Genomic DNA, 21,143 nt, shown 5'->3' with positions numbered 1-21,143 from the left:
CTCCCTGTGCGTGTCTGTATCTGCATCCAAATTTCCCTCTTCTTAGGACACTGGTAAAATTGGATTGAGGACCTACCCTATTCCAGTATGACCTCATCTTAATTACATCTGCAACAAGCTTATTTCTAAGTAACACCATATTCTGAGCTCCTGGAGGTTAGCTCTTAAACATATCATTTTGGGGACTACAATTCAATCTGTAATAGTGACCCTTATGTATTTTCGTATCATCTGTGCATAAGTGCACTAAACCTACCATATACTGATAACCTGTCCAGATGCCTGTCCCCTCTAAGAGATACTGAGGTCTTGAAAGCATGTCCCATGTCTAATTTATATTTGTTCCCAGCAGTGGACACATGGTAGTCTTTTAATACATGTTGATTAAATGAACAATCTAATTTGCTGTTTAAAAAACAGGTCTTATGATACAAAAGATTACAAAGATTAAAAATGTCACATAATATCTAATAACTGGCTTTATATTGTCCCATTACTACAGAAAAAGGAAGCAGGAATACCTTGAATTGAGAACAAAGAGAAGTTAGTTCTTTTCCCAGGGTCTTCATTGTTCATACAGCCTTGGGGAAATTACTTAATTTCTTCATGCATACCTATAAAATATAAATGAAAGAAATTATAGCTTACATATTCACTTTCAGATATTTATATTTTGCATTTCCCATTTTAGAACCACCAGAGACTCAATTTAATCAGAAAATAGAGACTACTTATGAAGAGCCTGGTATTCATGCTAGGCTGGGTCATGAAAATCAAGTGAAGATTACAAAAAAAAAAAAAAAAAAAAAAAAAAAAAGCTGTAGTGAAGCTGGTTAAGAAGGGATACACCAGAGATTAGGAGGAGCACACGTAGGATACGGACTGATTGGAGGACAGCGGAGAAAGATACTCAGGGAACACTCTCAAATGATTTTGTGGAACACACCTTAACCAAATGCCAAACACGATGCCACAGAGGCTGGAATCTAAAAGTTTAGGCTTTAGTAGTTGAATGATATTCCTGAAAAATGTGTGAGGCTTTTTAGTGTCTTTCTTTGTGTATGCATACTTCAGTGAGACCTCTTTTGAAGTTATGATACTATGTAATTATAAAATACTTACATTTCCTCTACAGTTTCCCACACCGTGTTAACTTTGATGTAAGGAGGTAAAGCTCTGTTACAGTCCCTATTGTTTTACATGAGTATAGTAAAATTCAGAAGGATAAAGTTGTTTGCTTGCACAATTGTTACTTTGAAAATTGTCTTCTGATTCGGAATCTTTTTCTTAAAGCATATATGTAATTTTAATCATACTTTCTCTGGCTATACCCACATGTATTCCTTTTTAAAATCTATTTTAAATGAATAGATTTTTATTTAGTCATTATTTATTTGCAAGGAGAGCTCTCTAAAGCCAAAAATATTGTTTATGTGGAGATAGAGATGGTCTTAAAGTACAGGCCAATTCTCCCTAACTAAATGGTTTCCTATTTTTGTCTCTGTTAATCAAGAGTACTCTAATTAAGCTGTTGATGAATAAAGTATAATGACATAGTGATATAAAGATTACCATGCATTAATAATCTTAGTAGATGGTCAGCCAGTGTAAAGGAAGAAAAGTGATTTTTATAGTGCTAAGAGGTGTCTTTCTTCTGAGTAACTTTCCGCATTAAACCCAATTGATCAAAAATGAAACTGCGTGGTTTGGATGTAGAATACTTTACTTGGTTGCCTGTGTAATCATTTTATTTTATTTAGAATCTACATTATAAACATTAATTAGATCAATTTTCTTTAGAAAGCCTGTTTTGTTTATACCTTTTCAAATAACTTACTTTTTACTATTTTTAAGTATGATCATATATCTTAGATTCAGTAACCCATCATTTACTGAATATGTATATTCAACTGGGTTGTATGTTATGTTGTCCTATATGTTATTACTTCAAAATAATCACTGATTAAAATTACAAATAAGTAAATATTAAGGCCTTGAGAGGTTACATAACTTGTCTTGTTTCTCACAATATTAAATGTAGACTTCTGAGTTTATTCACTAATGATATCTAACCTATTTGCTTTAGACTGAGTTTTTAAAAATTATTTCACATTTTAAGCATTGTCAATATCCTGACATTTGCACATATTGCATTTTTTTAATATGCATACAATCTGTTGTGAATAATACAGAATAGACCCATTTAAAAATAGTAAAGATAAAACGATCACTTTCCATTATTGACTTTTTCAATCAAAAACTAATAAAACTCTAACTACTATCCTGTAGTAGAATTATGGTTTCTTAATAAAGGGAGACTATATTCTTGAAAAAATTGAAAACCACAGCCTTATATCAGAGCATTCTCCTAAGTAACATATGTGAATAATAAAGTCTACTACATAGTAGGTATTCATACAAATATTATTATTTTCATTGTGTGGTTGTTAGTTATCAGAAATATTTATGAAACTTTGTCTCTTTAAAGGAAACAATTATTAAAGGAAAGAACAGTGTTATGACTTAATATTGATTAATATTTTATTTCTGAAGTTCAAGACATAGAGATCATGTGTATTTCATTATAATATCTTTCAGAACATTGCATTAGGCATTTGATTTCATACTTTATATTTCATATTTTTAACTTCATAATTATAAAGCAAACTAATAAAATACAGAAAATGAGTAATCTTATTTGGGATCAATATTTAAAAAGTCCCTTGACTAAAACTTCAAATTTTATATAATATTCATTAAGTATTTATTTATCTGTTCTGAATGCAGGAAGAGGCAACAAGTGCCTATTATTGAAAATGGCAAACTAGAAACTAAATACCTTGTATTTGTTCTTTTAAGTGTTATTTCTTCCTTCTGAAAAGCAGGTTGTAGTGAAGGCAGTGGTAGCCAATCTGGAGTGGCCACTGCCATAATGCCAGCTACAGTCGGGGAGGCAAGGCCAGGGCTGTGCTCCACGGAGCTGGCAGGTGCCGGGAACAGACGGAAGTCCCGCTCCCTTCCGAGGCGGCAGGACGGGAGCCTCATGCTCCCTGTGTGAAGCTGCTGCCTCCCAGCCATGGCTCTAGACCCAAGCATCCCTGTGTTCCTGAGGGCCGGGCGCAGGAGGAGCCCTGCCCTCCCAGGCACAGCTGTAGCTGCCCAGCCATGACTGTGGACCCAGGCATTACTGCACTCTTAGGGGCCTGGGAAGACCCTTTGCCCCTGCAGGCTTAGAAGTGTGTGCTCCCACTGCCCTGGCCTCTTCTCACTCCAGTTTTGGAGCAAAGTTTAGGCTAAGCCTGAGCACTGTTGCAACCCAGCCAGGTGTGTGCATACTCAGGGCAGCACTGACATACCAGCCGCCTGCTGCCTTGGCCACTTCCAGACTTTGGGTGCCAATGAGCATGGGAGGAAGGCCAAAGGTGGGGGCTGAGTGTAGCTCAGCATGGGCCTGCAGGCACTCCTCAGCAGGAACAGCCTGTGTCCCATGGGCACCATGGATGGCAGGTTAATGGCAGTAGGAGGCCGACAGGCTTCTGGGTGGAAAGGGGTGGTCCCCAGTGAAACCCCATCTTCAGGCCAAGGACAGCCTGAGGTCTGGGGGCTGGGCTGCCTGCAGAATGGAGTGAGAACTTAAGGGTTTTTTTCTGGCCACGCATGGACCAATCCCATAAAAACGCTAGGATTCAGCCTGACTTGGGCAGACAATGGAATGACCTTCCTGTGGAGAGGTGCTACCCACTGTGGGTCTCCTCTCTGCTGAAAGCTGAACACTCATCAGGACACCTTGCTTGTGGAGAGGAACTACCCACTATGGGTCTCCTCTGAGCTGTTCTGTCACTCAATAAAGCATCTCTTTGCTTTGCTTACCCTTCACTTGTCTGTGTACCTCATTCTTCCTGAACATGGGACAAGAACTCGGGACCCTCCAAATGGCAGGGCTGAAAGAGCTGTAACACAAGCAGGGCTGAAATACACTCCTTGCTCACTACATTGTGGGTGATGGGAAGGAGAGAAGAGAGAAGGTGAGAATAGCTGTGGCCCTTCAGGGAGCCCAGACCTAGGAGCTCCCTGAGCCAGGGCTGTGACACCCTCTTTGGAGCTCTGCAGTTCCTGGCATCTCCAAGTTTCTGGATTCCAGCAGAAACTGCATTCTCCAATGCCAGCCGTAGATGCCAGCCCTAGAAGCTGTTTGTACTATGCCTGGTCCAGCCACAGCCTCGCTGGGAGCTGGCACCTGTGCTTCTGCCTAAAGGTGCCTACCCCACTGCAGCCGGTGTGCCTGGTGGTGTGCAGCGGATGGGACCCCATGCTCGCTTGCTCACACACCCCTCACCACTCTGTGCCTGGCTTACCCTAGGCAGGTTTGGGATCTAGGCCAGTAGCACAAGCTGAGTGCAGCCTGCCAGGTCAAGTGGGGGGAATGAGCCCAGCAGGCCGGAGCAAAACTCGGGCAAACATGCCACCGGCTACAGAGGTTTCTGTATGGGAAAGTGACATCCCAAGGCTCCTGTGACAATACCAAATTTTTTCCCTTTTTCTCTTTCAACTAAACTTTAAAACGTTGGTGGTTTTCTCAGTCATATGTAAGTTATGAAGACTATGTTTCAGATAATTCATTGTTTAGGATTGAGTATTATAGTTCCATTTTACTATGTTTCTCTTAAATATGAAATAAAAACCACAAATTTGAAAAAGAAAAATGTGAAACAAACCCTGAAGACAATGTCTGCTCTTATTACAAGATGTCATAAGTTGTCATCCGAATCATTCTAAGACAGATCAACTAACACTGTTATCATCTTAAGGCCTATGGCAACTGAACAGATGTCATCCATTTGTGTATGATATGTTCTGGCTTCCTAGGCATGTGGCAATCTAGATTCCCATCATGCCAGACATCCTAGGTGATCTATAACTGCACAGTATCCCTAAAAAGAGGCTCAGTACTGAAAACAAATGTAATGTTTTGGGGGCAAAGAGATATGTAGTAAATATATGAGAAACTATTGGGAAATATTACAGAAAAAATAACTTCTATGAAGGCTGCATTCTGTAGATGTTATGTAAAATATGTAAAATTTTTTAAAGCATTAAATTTTATCAGAATATGGAGTAGTTAATTCAGATAGTCCTGAAAGAATGTCATCCTCTTTAAATTTTAAATGTGGTTTGTAATAATCAAGAAATAATAACTGTTTAATTTGTTTTATTAAAAACAGGAGAAAAAGTATTAAGAAACTGAAAATCACAATTATCCTACACCTCAGTGATAATCACTGTTGCTATAGATATGTTCATGCCATTCTCTACCTTTATGCGTGTATAAGCTACAATACTTTTTTTTAATCTTTTCATTTTAAATTTCAATATGGATTTTCTTTTCAGGTCAATAAAGGAAGAGTTGCCTCATTTTAATGTCTTTCTAAGATCACGTAGTAGGGATCATTTTAATGTATTTAATCAGACTATACACTAAAATGCCTCATATCATATACATTTAAAGTAAAATAATTGTTCTTTAAGTCTGAAAACATATTTTTTATATGTTTCAGGTTTATTTTTGTTCTTAGTTATTGTGGTACAAACTTTATAGTATCTTAAATATGAGGTACTTTTCATTAGACAGGGGAACTTGAGAGAATGTTGTGTAATATAATGTTGTTTGCCTACCACAAACCCATCCTCTAACCCCCATCCTCTTCTTCTTTGCTAGAAAAACCCTATTTGTTCCATCTCCTGTAGGTGGCCAGGTCCTTAAGAGGCAACCGCGTGCCTCTCAGGTCCTGAGATGGTCGTGTAAACATCATTCCCCTTATGTGATTATTTTAGGCATAAATATGTTGTCATGCCATAGGCAGTGAGTCATGTGGCCAGTGTTCTTTAAGGGGTAGTCTTCTGAATGATTTATGTGTAGAATATTCTTACTCTTTAAATGGCAGAACTGCCGGGCGCGGTGGCTCCCGCCTATAATCCCAGCACTTTGGGAGGCTGAGGCGGATGGATCATCAGAGGTCAAGAGTTCAAGACCAGCCTGGCCACGTGGTGAAACCCAGTCTCTACTAAAAATAAAAAAAATTAGCTGGACATGGTGGCGGATGTCTGTAGTGTCAGCTACTCTGGAGGCTGAGGCAAGAGAATCGGGTGAACCTGAGAGGCAGAGGTTGCAGTGAGCCGAGATTGCACCATTGCACTTTAGCCTGGGTGACAGAGCGAAACTCCATCTTAAAAAAAAAACAAAAACAAAAATAAAAAACATGGTAGAGCTTTACTTTCTTCTGATTATGTTATCATCTCCAAGTAATACCTGGAAATGCAGTAACCGTCTTAACCATCTTAAGACCATAAGAAAAATCCAAAAGAATTTCATAAAATCCAAGCCATGGGAATGACTCTGGTTAAATCTCTGAATTAATCAACTTAGAACCAACCCACCTTTCAATTTTTAATATGCAAAATTATATGATTCTTATTTTTAAGCCACTTTTATTTACATTGGCTGGTTTTTGTCTGAAGCATTCTGATAGAAATGCCATGAGATTTCTATTTATTGCTTACTGGTGATACCATAAATTGAAGCAGTAGGATACAGGATTGAGATGTGTCTCTCTAAAGTCATCACCGGACTTAATACATCAGAGTCAGCCTGACTAGACTCAGTAGCAAGTGGGAGCTAAAACATGTATGGAGAAAGGAGGCCTTGAGATTTATTTGTCTTCAGTCACTGGCATTTGTGAGCTCTGCTTCATGGTTTTTTATGCTATGCCATGTCTGTTACATTATTCTTATAAAGCATGAAGACGACTAAGATTATTTTATGTAGTATAACTTACTACTGCACTCTTCAAAAATCTGTAGATGACAGAGTTAGGTGCCAGACTTCATTTCCCTCTGTTGTGCATTCCTGTTTTGGTAATTTTTTCTTTTTTAACAGCCAAGTATATATGCACACACACAGACACACACATGCACACACACAGTTATTCCTTCGCTTTTGTTTACAACTTTATTACAAGCAAATATGAGGAAGTCAAAGCCATTTTTCCTAGCTCATCTTATATTTTTCTTTTTAAAGGCTTTCATGTTACTTGACTTCAATATCTAGTATTAGTAAAAGTTCCTTTTCTTTCCATTTCTCTTTCTAAAGGTTTGATTCTGTTTCTCCTTTTTTCAAACATACATAAGTCATTTGACTTGGAAATGTCACATATTGAAAGAAAAATGTCTTAACTAAATGATTCAGTATGACATTCCTTGTCTCAGCCCAGTCATGCGGAGAGGACATTTTTGTTGCTCAGAAAAGGAAAGAATGCCTTACAGCACTCCATTGAAGTATAATGAATTAAATCTGTCCCAGATGAAGAAAAAAAAAAAAAAAAAGAAAGGAAAAAAGAGTAGAATAGTAAGTGGTCTGGTAAAATGGATTCAGATAATAATATCCTAACTAACTCACAGTGAAATGGACATTGTTTTAACTTAAGAGAAATAAAGTAGTATATTATATAACATATGCAATATATAAGGTGCATATAACATATTGCTCCTTTATATTAGGTGAAAATAAACAATATCTTTATTTGCTGCACTTTCAGATAATGAATTCAGGCACATACTCCAACTCATTTGGTTAACCATATATACAAATAAAGAATATTCAGCAATAAAATGCTGCTACAAATAGTAATAAATGAATATAGATGCCATTCCGGTTATTTTTAAATGAAAACCTTTTACCATTTTATCTGGCCATTGATAAAGCATTTAGCTAGTGAAAGATTACAGCTTAGAAATCACTGGTACAGAAGGCAGGGCTGAAATGCTTTTCCAAGCAATGTATGTGAACTTGTTAATTTTAAAAGCACATTTCCATTTATTTTGGATGCATCTTTCTATGAATTTTACTCATGTGTCTGACATAGCTAATCATTTTATTTTTGGAATGGGCTGTGAAATATTCTATGGATGTTGACTGATGAATATGATAATTTGTTTTATCAAATATTGTCCAGAGGTGTGTGGAGTATTTGGAAATTAGACTTCTTTGCAAGATTACCACATTTTCAAACACATTTCTACATTTTCAGAATATTATTAAGTCAATTTTATATATTCCTAGGAATAAGCCTTTAAGATTCATACATTTATAAATATACATTTATAGTAAGAAAATCAAAAGAAGTTAGTATTTTTTTAAATTGCCACTGAAAATTTTTAGAGCATAGGCAAATAAGATCTTGTAATATGGTAGAGAATTCATAAATTGTATTTTGTCAGAATAAAATGATTTATTTCAGTCCATCAACATGAGTCATTTTTCATTTGTTTCTAGAAAAATATAGTAACACTGAAACGTTAATACAAATCAGTGGATTTGGTTAAAAATTTCTCAATGTTTGATATTTCACGTTTTATGAGGTTTTATGTAAGTCCAAATTGAAAATAGATTCCAATTTCCATAAAATGCTTTAAAAGTTTGCCTTTCTTGGTCAGCTAAAAGGTAGCTCAATTTCTGTCATCTATAGCAATATGCTTTGTATGCTGAGAATTTCATTGTGATAAAAGCAAAACAAACAAACATAATCTTTTAACCAAATTAAAGTCAGAACATTTATTTGTACTAGAGGATAATATGTATAAATGTGGCTTACATGCCTTTTAAGGAAAATAAGTGTACATTACAGGAATAATGACCACTTTAGCCATGCTCCTTGGCAGACATGCATCTTACTAGGTAAGACTTGAAGGTGCCCACTCCAAGAGACACTGTTTTCGATATGTCTTTTTACTTACATGTGTTAGGATGAATAATGACCCCCCACCCCACCCTGATATTTGAATTATGATCTTATCCTGTGAAATGTTATCTTATATGGCTAAAGGGACTTTTCATATATGACGAAACTTTATGGCTTTTGAGATGAGCAGATTATCTTGGATTATCAAGGTGAGCCATAAATGTAATCACATGGGTCCTTTTAAGAGGGACATAGGAAGATTGGAAGAGGGGAAATGTGATGTGACTTTAGAAATGAGTAAGAAAAGGTGCTGTGTTGTAGGGCCACAAGCCGAAGAATGAGGGCACAGCCTCCAGAGTCTAGAAAAAAGGAAAGAAACAGATTTTCCCCAAAGCTTTCTTATGAAACAAACCATGCCAGCATCTTGGTTTTAGCAAGATTTAGTTTGGTCTTCTGACCTTCAGAACTATAAGATAATTAAGTTGCATTCTTTTAAGCCTTTAAGTTAGTGATAGTTTGATATAGAAGCAACAAAAAAAAATGAATACAATATCCTAGGTTCCACAGTCTTCCTTACGCATCTCTTTGGTTATATTTTCACTTGCTGGATTCAAATTATATTTCTTTAAGGTAACGGAATGTTAGTGAAGTAACATATAAAAGAATATAGGAAATAAAAGAATATAGGAAATGAAAGAATTGGAGCTAGAGAATCACTTTATGAATCACAGGTCTTCATTTACATGCATTGGCATAATGTCCTCTGAAAGATCCTATAGTACTTTTAGTTTATGATTTACAAACAATTTTCTCAAAAAAAAAAAAAAAAGTGGAGGCCTGACACAGTGGCTCACGCCTGTAATTCCAACACTCTGAGAGGCTGAGGTGGGAGGATTGCTTGAGCCCAGGAGTTTGAGACCAGCCTAGGTAACACAGTGAGACCTCATCTCTACAAAAAGGAAATACAATTAGGTGGGCATGGTTTTGTGTACCTGTGGTCCCAGTTATTCGGGAGGCTGAAGTAAGAGGATAGCTTGAGCTGCAGAGATCAAAGATGCAGTGAGTTAAGATCATACCACTGCACTCCAGCCTAGACAATGGAGTGAGACCCTGTCTCAAAAAAAATTTTTTTAAAAGCCAGATTAGGAGTCTTATTACTTTTATAACTCTTCTTAAATTGCCCCTTAAATTGTAAGTGGACAACATCATTAAACTTTTTAATAAATGCTGAATGTATGGCTACAATATATATATGGGAGAACTTTTATTTTTAATCATGATTAATGTTTTTATTTCGTAGCCATTTAGTCTCTTTTTATTTGAAATCTAGTTGATTCCTTTATGACCTACATAATTTGTTTTCTACCATTAGATAGTTGTCTCATCTTTTTTGGTCTTTTAAGTTCAGAATGAATGTCATATAAGCAAGTCTTAGGATGACAGGCAGTAGAAAATAAGGAAGCTGCTGTCTTGAGGAGGAAAATAGTGAATTGTTCAGTTGATTGACATTGAGCAAAATACTACTGATATATGCATCTATTTATGTTTTCTTCTATTGCTGCATTCCATCCTGAGAACTAAAAACCCATAGTTACTGTGATCACCTAAACTATTTTGAGATTTTAAACATTAATATAATATGATGTGGCTTTTTAAATTATAAGGTATCTGTAAAATATTTTCCTCTTGGAGAATAATTCCATCTTCCTATATGAATCATGCACTGATTCATCATCTGTTAGATGCTATGAACTTCTTGGGTATACTAAGTGGATGTGTTTTTGCATAACACATGCTTTTGTATAAATATTATTTAATAAGTGCTAATATAAATTCATATGATTAATTTTGCTACCAAAAAGGCACGAGGCACTATTTTTTAACATTATCCTATCCTGTCTTTAAAAAGTCAGTGCTTTTCAGTGGAGTTTTATATATGACTGAAACTTCATTTAAAAAGTTTCTTAGCATTCTGAGGAATAGTTTGTGTACACTGACTTTAGAACGGGATAAACATTCATAATTGAAGGGTTTATTAACCTAGAACCCCTGTGAATTACATTCCCAGTATGTAAACACTACAATATTTTACTTAAATTATTTTAGGCTGGGTGCGGTGGCTCATGCTGTAATCCCAGCACTCTGGGAGGCCGAGGCGGGTGGATCATGAGGTCAAGAGATCGAGACCATCCTGGCCAACGTGGTGAAACCCCATCTCTACTAAAAATACAAAAATAAACCAGGTGTGGTGTCACGCACCTTGAGTCCCAGCTATTCGGGAGGCTGAGGCAGAAGAATCTGTTGAATCCAGGAGTTGGAGATTGCAGTGAGCTGAGATCACACCACTGCACTCCAACTTGGTGACAGAGTGAGTCTTTGTCTCAAAAATATATATATATATTATTTTAATGATACCATGTTAGATCTGTAGTGCTGTGCAATCAACTAATATCATCTTTATATGTCTATTATGTGAGAATTTTTAAAAAATATGTTTAAGGCTTATTTTTATATGCTTCATGTACAAGTATGTTATAATTGAACATGAGATAGTGGGCTGCTAATTTTTGCCAGTATAATGGAAGTGAAAGAAACATCATTTTGTTGCAGTCTTCTTACACCTTCATTTAGCAAGGTCCAAATTCTTGCCCCATGACCAAGAAGAATAAGGCATGTAAACACCAGAGAGTGAGTAAGGCAGAGTGGGATTTATTAAGTGACAGAAAAGCTCTCAGCAGCAAGAGGGGACCCAAAGATGATTGCAAAAAATGATGCTGAGTTCTAGGTCTTTTATGTGTCAGAAAAAGAGTCTTCTGTGGGTTCTGCCTTAATGGGAGGGGTAAAGTTCCCCCCAGGGGTGTTGTGTTTGTGTATGCCTGGGATTGGCCATAGTAACTCCATCTGGATTACCCATGAATGCCTAAATGAATGCTCATAGAATTATAAGGAGTTCAGGGTCATTGTAGGATATCCTTGGTCCTTGTTTGTGCCTGCATAGGCAACTAGAAAGTCCTTTCTGAGCAAGCATCTTGGTATAACAGGAAGTTCTTAACCACATTCCCTCCTGCTAGCTACATAACAGGGGCGGTATAGGTGTGTTCTTGCAGGCATTGTCCCCCTTCTGAAACTCTCCCTCTTTATCTGCCTAAACAGCCCCTACCTGCCTCCTCTCTCAATTTTACTGAAATTAGCAGGAAAAAATGGGCTAATTATTTGAATAGTCAATATGCATGTAAATCCAGCAATATCATTTTTACTGTATGGTGCTGTATGTTGTGGCAAATAGAGGAAAAGTTTACCCACAAATGACTTTTTCATTGTCACACTTACTACACTTACACTGCAATGAACCATGTTGAAATGGACAAATTAACAGTAAATGATTATCTTTCCTATTACTAATCTGTGGTTTGGGAAGATGTGTATCTTCTATGACAGTCATCATATGACATTCTTGAATTAAACAATATTGCTTTAAAATTAGTGCTGATAACTAATAGAACTCAACATATTAACTAACATTTATTAAACATGATCAATAGGTGACAGTTACATGTAAATTGGAGGTTTCTATGTGGGTTAAATTAAAATTGCATATCTTTTTGATTGTGGAAAAGTCTATATATAAATAAATATGCATCATACTATTACTATGCTCTGAAATTTATCTTTCCAATTTCTGTATGCCAATTCGAATTGTGAGGGCCTGGTTATATAATGCCTGATCTACATCATGACTGAATGAATTCTGGGTCACTCAGATATTTCGCAGATGGTCTTTATTTCATCAGATCATCATAGTACTCTTGAGAACCAATCAGGTCAGGGTGGATTAAATCAGGGTCCCAGAGTGACCATGAAATGTATGACTCATTCTCCCACAAGACAGCAGTATCATGATTTTCAGGCCACTGTTCTGGACTCCACTGACTATTATTTGATTACTGAGAGTCTGAAAAGCCATTTAACATCTTCATTCCGTCTTCTGTAAAAGTGAGGGTAGCATAATTCATCTCAGAAAGAAGTGACAAGTAGGTTTAAAAGTATTTTCTCCCATTCTGTAGCTTGTGTCCTCACTTGGTTAATTGTTTTATTTGCTGTACAGAAGCTTTGTAGTTCGATGCACTCCAATTTGTTTATTTTTGCTTTTTGACCTGTGCTTCTGGGGTCATATTCCCCCCAAAATTGCCCAGATCAATTTTAAGAAGATTTTTACCTATGTTTTCTTCTAATAGTTTTATAGTTTTAGGTTTTACATGTAAATCTTTAATCCATTTTGAGTTGGCTTTTGTATATCATGTGAGATAGAGATCCAGCTTCTTTCTTCTTCATGTAGATATCCAGTTTCCCCAGCTTCCTCTACTGAAGAGTCAGTCCTTTCCTCATTGTGTATTCTTGGCACATTTGTTGAAAATTAATTGACCATAAACGTGTGGATTAATTTCCGGGCTGTCTATTCTGTACCATTGGTCTACACGTTTATTTAGGGGTTGATATCCAATGTATATCAGGAATTTAAACACCTCAATAGCAAGAAAACAAATAACCTAATTTAAAAGTGGACTCAGTCTATCAGCAATGAAACATGATAAATATTTCTTAAAAGAAGACAAATGGATGGCCAACAGATATATTAAAAAGTGCTCAACTTCACTAATCGTCAGGGAAATGTGAATCAAAACCACACAATGAGATATCACTGCATGCCTGTTAGAAGAGTTATGTTCAAAAAGACAAAAAATAAGTGTTGATGACAATGTAGAGGAAAGAGAATCCTTGTATACTATTGATGGACATGTAAATTGGTATAGCCATTATGGAAAACAGCATGTAGGTACTTCAAAAAATTAAAAATAGAACTACCATATGTTCCAGTAGTCTTACTTCTGGGTATGGATGTGTAAAAGAAATGAATCAGTATCTTAAAGAGATATCTGTAGTCTCATGTTCCTGGCAGTACTATTCACAATAAACAAGATATATGAAATTGGCCTAACTGGCATCAGCAGATGAATAGATAAAAAGTAAATGCGATATACATAAATATATAATAGAATATTATTCAGCCTTAGAAATGAAGGAAACTCTTGTCATTTGTGATAACATGTATGAACCTGGAGGACATTATGCTAGATGAAGTAAGTGAGACATCAAAAGACAAATACTATTTGATCCCTTTTGTATGTGGAATCTAAGAAAGTCAAACTTCTAGAAGCGGAAAGTAGAATGGTAGTTTCCAGAAGCTAGAGAGATAGGAGAAATGGGGAGATGTCGATCAAAGGGTGCAAAGTTTCAGTAATGCAGAATGAGTAAATTCTGGAAATCTAATATACAGCCTGGTAACCGCAGTTAACAATACTGTATTATATACTTCTACAACACAGTAAAATATAACTGTAAGATGATGGATATGTTAATTAGCTTTATTGTAGTAATCATTTTACATTGTATACATGTATCAAAACATCAGGTAAGAGGGATACAGAAAAGCATGCTTTTAATTTATGTTTACATTAAAAATAAACAATGAAACTAAAGCATTTGAGAACATTAGATTACTTTATCTCACTTTTTTCATCTATAGTATTTTAGAATGAATTTACTTTTAAAAATTTTGAAATAACTATAAAAGGAGTCTTTGTGGACTAAATTGTTTACAAATCTTTAATTATATCTTAATTTCATTTTAACTCACGGTAACTGAAGTCATTTAAAAAAAGAAAGCGAAGAAAAGGACAGAACCTTTAAACTCCTGTTTTCAAAATATAGCTAGTTTTTAAACAATCAATATTATAATGTATCCTATATAAAAATAGTATTCCAGAGATCGAATCTACCTTTTCCATTTTATTTTTTAATAATCATAATTTATAATGAACTTTTGATATAGTAATAGAATCATAAATTATTTTGAAAAGTGAATGTTATAAATTACTGCTGTTTTATATAGAACAATGATGATAATGACTATAAATATATTATAGGCATAACATTTTTTGTTTTATATACCACTGAACAGACACTATCTCATTAATTAGAAGGCTTTCTTGACTCATCTTCGGTTAATATTAAATAAGCTATTTGGAACTCACAATGGTAACTAATATTTACAACAGATCGTTGCTTTTATAATTTTCTTACATATAGATAAATAATTAGTAATTTACAACTTGATAATATATAATATGTAAATTTGTCGATGCATTTTTAGGTAGATAGACAGATAGATAGACAGACAGACAGACAGATAGATGGATGTGTATAGACTCCAGGTTATGTTTTCTTATCTAATCTATATAAACATAACCATTTGAAATCCTTATTGATTCAACACAACTTTCTGTGCAACATATTCTTCCATAATTGTAAATTTTGACTATTTTGCTCTGGTCAGAAATGAGTAGTAAGCTGATCTGTTTATATCGTACATTGAGTACTTAAATAAAATATTTACAGTTGCCTGTTTGTATCTGAAAATTACAAGAGTAGATATTGCTTCTAAATACATTTTTAAAAATTAGAGCTGTGGTAATTAAAAAGGTTAATAATAGGGAATAAAATGACTGTAGACCAAGATAGGAAGAAAAGGAGATATGTATAAATATTCACACATTAGAATTAATATTACATTTACAGAATATTTACATTATATTAAATTTTATAGTGCCACCTTTCCATTATGTCTACTTTGAATGTGTTCCTGATAATTGCTAATTTTTCTATAACAAATACAAAAATAAATTTATGAGTTCATATCCCTGCCTATTGTATTAAAAACCTGAGATGGATTTATGAGGTTGTATATTCAAGGTGTAATATGAAAATTGTATTGTTTTAATTGCTAAAAACATGTCACTTGAAGAGCTTCTTCAAATAATTTCTTTGTAATATGAAAGATCTACTATTTTAAGAAGGTGTGAGGACACCAAAACAGCAAGATAACATATTTGTGGTGCATGTGTGAGGACAGCCACATTTACCTTAATGTTATTATACATTTGTCTGATCATCAGCCTCTGACATAGAAAAACCTTACAACTTGTTAACCCTCAGGATTAGCTGTTATGCTAAATTGCCTGATGAGTGTGGAGTATTAGATTTTATTCATCTTTCACTGATAACACAGAATATATTTTTCAGTTTAAGACATTCATTAATGAATCAAATTTAGGGACTAAATAAAATCCTCATTAAGCCTGACAAATGGTAGCCTCCGGTAAACACAACGTATTTTTACACTAAATCAAAGTTAATTCTGCTCTAGATGCTCTTTATGTTGCCAGTATCCTTGCAAGTATTCTGAGGTCACATCAGAGAACAGAACATCTCCTCAAGGAATTAACAGAAGAATCTAGCCCTGAGGTATTATATTTCTGAAATGAATAAACAAGAACATAAAACACAGGGGATAATTAGAGTATCTCATGTTATAGAGTTAGTGCCAATATTATGGGTAGGAAAAACCATTAGCTTTTTATAGAAAATATACTTAAGGATAAATTTTTGAATTTAGAACGTTTCTGCGTGAAATTCTCAGTAATTAGTCCACTGTGAATATGGGTATCTTTTTCAGAATTATAATTAATTTCAACATGTTTGTTTTTCCCCATGAATTAATCAATTTAGATTTGTTTAGCCTAATTGCCACAAAAGTGCCCAAGTTTGTATTTATGTTTTTTTTTCTTTTTCTGTGGCTTAGAAAGTTTTATTTATTTATTTATTTATTTATTTATTTATTTATTTTTGTGGGAACATAGTCGATGTGTATATTTACGGGAACATGAGATATTTTGAAAAAGGCATGCGATGTGTAATAATCACATCAGGGTAAATGGGATATTCATCACCTCAAGCATTTATCTATCCTTTGTGCTACAAACAATCCATTTATATGTACAATTAAATTACGTTTGACTGTAGTCACCCAATTGTGCTATCAGATACTAGGTCTTATTCATTCTTTCTAACCATTCTTGTACCCAGGAACCATCCTCACTTCCTCCCCTCCCTACCCCTCACTCCCCTCCCAGCCTCTGGTAACCATCTTTCTACCCTATAGCTCCGTGGGTTTAATGGCTCCCATAAATAAGAACGTGCAAAGTTTGTCTTTCTGTACCTGTCTTATTTCACCTAACATGATAACCTCCACTTCCATCGTATATTTATGTTTTAATAATGGTATGTCATTATTCTTTTTATAAATTTAAAGTCATTATTTTATAAGATATTGACCTTTGTGTTAAGTAATCCATGAGGATCATATCATTATTTGGCTGAACAAAAGGAACATGACAGTTAATTCCTAAAATGGTTTTAATAAGTAGTAATATTATATTAATTTTTACAAAATAAATTCAAATATCCATTTTGACATTTAAATATTAACTTTTTACTAATCTGTTAGGCTGAGATAAACCTTTTCAATACCACTTTTGATACCTTTAAAATGAATGTCGTCATAGTCAGTGAATTTATTTTACAACTGCCTAATAAACTCTGTGGTTATATTTTCTAAAATACTTTTTTTTTTGTACCGGAGTGAGTCTTTCCTATCAAATAGTCTTTCCTACTTGTGTTACATTGGCAATATCCTGTGGACCAGTTAGTGTTGCTTCAGCAATATTTAACTTCTAACTAGAAATTATGCTGTATTCAACCAAATATTAAATTAGCTAATATGAGCAAGCTGAATAGATTGATTTTAATGTCTAGTTTCTAAAAAGTGTACTACGGATATTTTCTTAATAGGCCTAAAGCAAAATCTTATTTAAATCTGTATAACAGGAACTAAAATAAAATTAGTGTTGATGTTGATAATAATTTAACTTTGCATAAGCTTACTACTTCTTTTCCTTTCTTTTGACTTCAGATGCAATAACAGAACCCAGTGTGCAGTGGTGGCAGGTCCTGACGTTTTTCCAGACCCGTGTCCAGGAACCTATAAATACCTTGAAGTGCAGTATGAATGTGTCCCTTACAGTATGTATATTCCTATACTTTTCTTGGAAAGAGAAAAGATATTAAACTGTGTTTTGCATGCATTGACAAATATTCTCTATGAAAACATAAATCACATAAATTAAATGAAAAAATTGGCTAATATTAATTTTCGAGAATCATAGACCCTCCCTGCCATCAGAAGAATTAGATATTGCCTACCCTATCCTACGGCGTTTACTTGTGATTATTTCTGTATATGAATGCCTGTTCTAACACACTTTTCTTAATTAATGCAAGAATATAAAACATTTAGAAAAAGGTTGGGGGAGTGTTATACCAATTCTCCAGGTCCAAGCAGATAAGAGGTGAAAATGAACAATACAAATTTATATATAATGTGTAGCAATTGATACATTTTGAATTTGATAGAAGAATTATATCTAAGCTTCATCTGCTGCCAATATTTTGGGAATTAGAAATATATTCATCCAGAAGGAGTAGACCAGAAAGAAAAAATAAAGATTAAAAGAACTTGAAGTACTCTTCAGGCTATATGTCTTACAGCTTCAAGAAGTATGTCTTTGCAATGTTTTTATCAGGTATGGTATATGCCAACAACATATCTTTTCTTCAGGAATAATGAAGAATCAAAAAATCTAAAATGAAACATTTTCTGACTTTCCCACTCAAAATAAGAATCACCATCTCAAAACAATTTTTGTATCTAACTCGTTAATTATTTATGAGATTCTTAGTGAAAATCACTCAGGAAATTATGTATTCTCATAATAGATATTCAGCTTATCCCAGAGATAGAAAACACCTGGGATCATAAACAAATCCTAGGTTTCAACTTCCTTTGATGTTTCATAAGAAGCAAAGTATCTGGGGATCAGCAAGTTTCCTTTTGTAAAGATAGTTCTAGGCTTGCCTCATTCACACTTATTAAAGAAGCAGGACACTACTCATGAGCTGGAAGTATAAATACTTCAGTAATAGAAATTTGGCCAATAAGAGATGAATTGAAATTTTAAAATAATAGTGAAAACAATTCAGAGAACATTTCATTCAGCTTCATTTATAGAATGAATGATTAGAGAAAGTTCATCTTGTGAAGTTTTATAAGCTGATCTTCATTGTTATGAAAAAGCCTCAGAGTACAGGATTTATTGATATCTCATTTAGGTTACGCTTCTTATATTGTTATATCTATTGGCCCTTCTATGAAAAGATAAAGCCCCTACTGACGATTATTGTTCACTAGTGATATTATAAGGAAATAAAATTTGTAAACCATCTTGGAATTGGGACAATTATACTTGGGTTGCATAATAAGACCTTCGTGAAATATAAAGACTCCTGTTCTATCAACGAATTTTATTTAAAAACACAATAAGTTATACCTTGATTTTAAAGACAGTTTTAGGAAACTTACATTCATATTTTTATGTTCATATTTTGAAATATAAAAGCTGAAGTAAAATTTCAGATTGTAGATTTTATCATTTTTTTTTAAATTAAAGAATTTCACAGCTGTCTCTTCAATTTCCTGTATTACTTTAAAATGTCTTTGAGGATAGCCACTTCAAAATCCTCTGCCAAACTCATTCTGAAATATCATCTACTGAAATCACTTTAATATAAATAAGAACTTGCTCGTACACTTTTACATAAAAGGATTATAGTTTACCACAGATTTCCTTTCTCTCATAAATTTTTGGAGATTGGTAATTTGGTTCCTTAATGTCCTATATTTAGAGAGTTCTGATAATCCTGAAAGTTTACTGCCTGCCTTAGAAATATTATATCAAAATATGTATCTAATAATTTTAGTAAATAAGAATTATACACTCAGGTATACTCACTTGCCAGTTTATACACTGGTTTAATTTATATGTTGTAGCCTGATCATGTCTGTTTAAACTATCTGGAGTATGTTTCAGTTAAAAGTGCAATGCAGAATTGGAATTCATTTAATAAACTTAACATGATTTGAAAAGAAAATAATCGAAAAGAAAGTATAAATCATAAAATAAACTATAGTGACTCATTTGAAAGGTAGATTGGTTTAGGAGAAAGACAACCAGAGATCAGAGAGCATGAGTGCTTTTGTTAGTCTGTTTTGTGTTGCTATAAAGGAATACCTCAGACCGGGTAATTTAGAAAGAAAAGAGTTATTTGGCTCACAATTCTGCAGGCTGTACAAGCATAGCACCAGCATCTACTCGGCTTTTGGTGAAGCCTCAGGGAGATTTTACTCATGGTGTAAGGTGAAGGGGGAGCAGGTACATCATATGGCAATAAAGGGAGCTCCTAGACTCTATTTAATAACCAGTTCTCATATGAATTCATTACCATGAGGAGGCCTTCAAGCCATTTATGAGGGATCTGCCTCCATGACACAAACATATCCTGCGTGGCCCATCTCCAACACTGGAGGTCACATTTCAACATGAGATTTGGAGGGGACACACATGCAAACCATATCACTGGATTTAGAATATAGTCTGATTACTTAACAAAAAGCTAGGTCCTTTTCCTGGATCTCACCTTGTAGACCTTCCCTGATCTATTAATAAATTCTGATTTATAACAACACTCAGCTATTTTTCTTTTCTTAAGCATAAAATTAATGACTCTTTAATGGTGAGAAGATTTACTTATTTAAAATAGTTATAGTTTATTGACACTTAAACACATGCCATTTTCTACATCGATATTGTTTACATGCATAGGTTATTTAATTTTTACAAGATCCTCCTTGTTATGTGTATCACCATTTTTCTGAAGAGGAAACTGAAGTTCAGCAGATAAAGTGAAATGTCTCATGTGAAATGTAGACTAGCTAGAGAATGGCAACGATTAGATTTGGGTCTGTTTCTAATACCTGTTCTTAAGAACCTCGCTGTATTTCTCTCTGTAATTGTTTTTCGTTTGTATTTTCATTATATTTAATTTGTATTTCATTGTATTTAATCTTATATAATATTTTTAACTCATAATTTTCATCAGTACATTAATGGCATGTGGTGAAAGAAAGTGTTTCAAGGGCCCAAGCTGTTTTTCTTAGTCCTTTACCTATTTATTTTAAAGACGTTTTTGTCCTTTTTCTTAAAGCAGCTGAATCATTGCAAACTTTTATTTTCCCAAACCTTTATGAAGTAACTAGTTTGTACCGTGAAAATACTACTTGCACTTTAGAATGAGGCTCTTAAGTAAAATACTTTTTTAATTACCTGTATTAGAGAAAATCCTTGTGCTTAATGATATTTTATGATTCTTGATAAAAGATCCCTATTTCATTAGTGTGAGGGAAATTTCAGACTTAGGATTTAATATTAATATTGGAATTAAACAACTGAACAAACAATGTTAGTTTCTGTTTGTTATACAGTTTAGTAATATCTATTTCCATTTCAGATTTATGACCACAAACTTTAGTGTTTGTAGTAATATATTTACTATTTA

General features: G+C 34.2%; 1 protein-coding gene across 22 annotated transcripts in view; it reads left to right on the top strand.

The window, feature by feature from the left end:
* ADGRL3 (adhesion G protein-coupled receptor L3) overlaps positions 1-21,143 on the top strand; it is an 871,587-nt gene that overhangs the window by 463,798 nt on the left and 386,646 nt on the right. For all 22 annotated transcript variants that reach the window (XM_030818870.1, XM_030818875.1, XM_030818872.1 and 19 more), the window contains one exon: positions 17,605-17,714. In XM_030818870.1, the coding sequence (XP_030674730.1) occupies positions 17,605-17,714 (110 nt within the window). The remainder of the gene's footprint in view (positions 1-17,604; positions 17,715-21,143) is intronic.

Source organism: Nomascus leucogenys, chromosome 9 (assembly GCF_006542625.1).
Source record: "Nomascus leucogenys isolate Asia chromosome 9, Asia_NLE_v1, whole genome shotgun sequence".
NCBI classification, from domain to species: domain Eukaryota; kingdom Metazoa; phylum Chordata; class Mammalia; order Primates; family Hylobatidae; genus Nomascus; species Nomascus leucogenys.
Note: the sequence above shows the minus strand (reverse complement) of the source record. Positions and strands in the feature narration are given on the sequence as shown.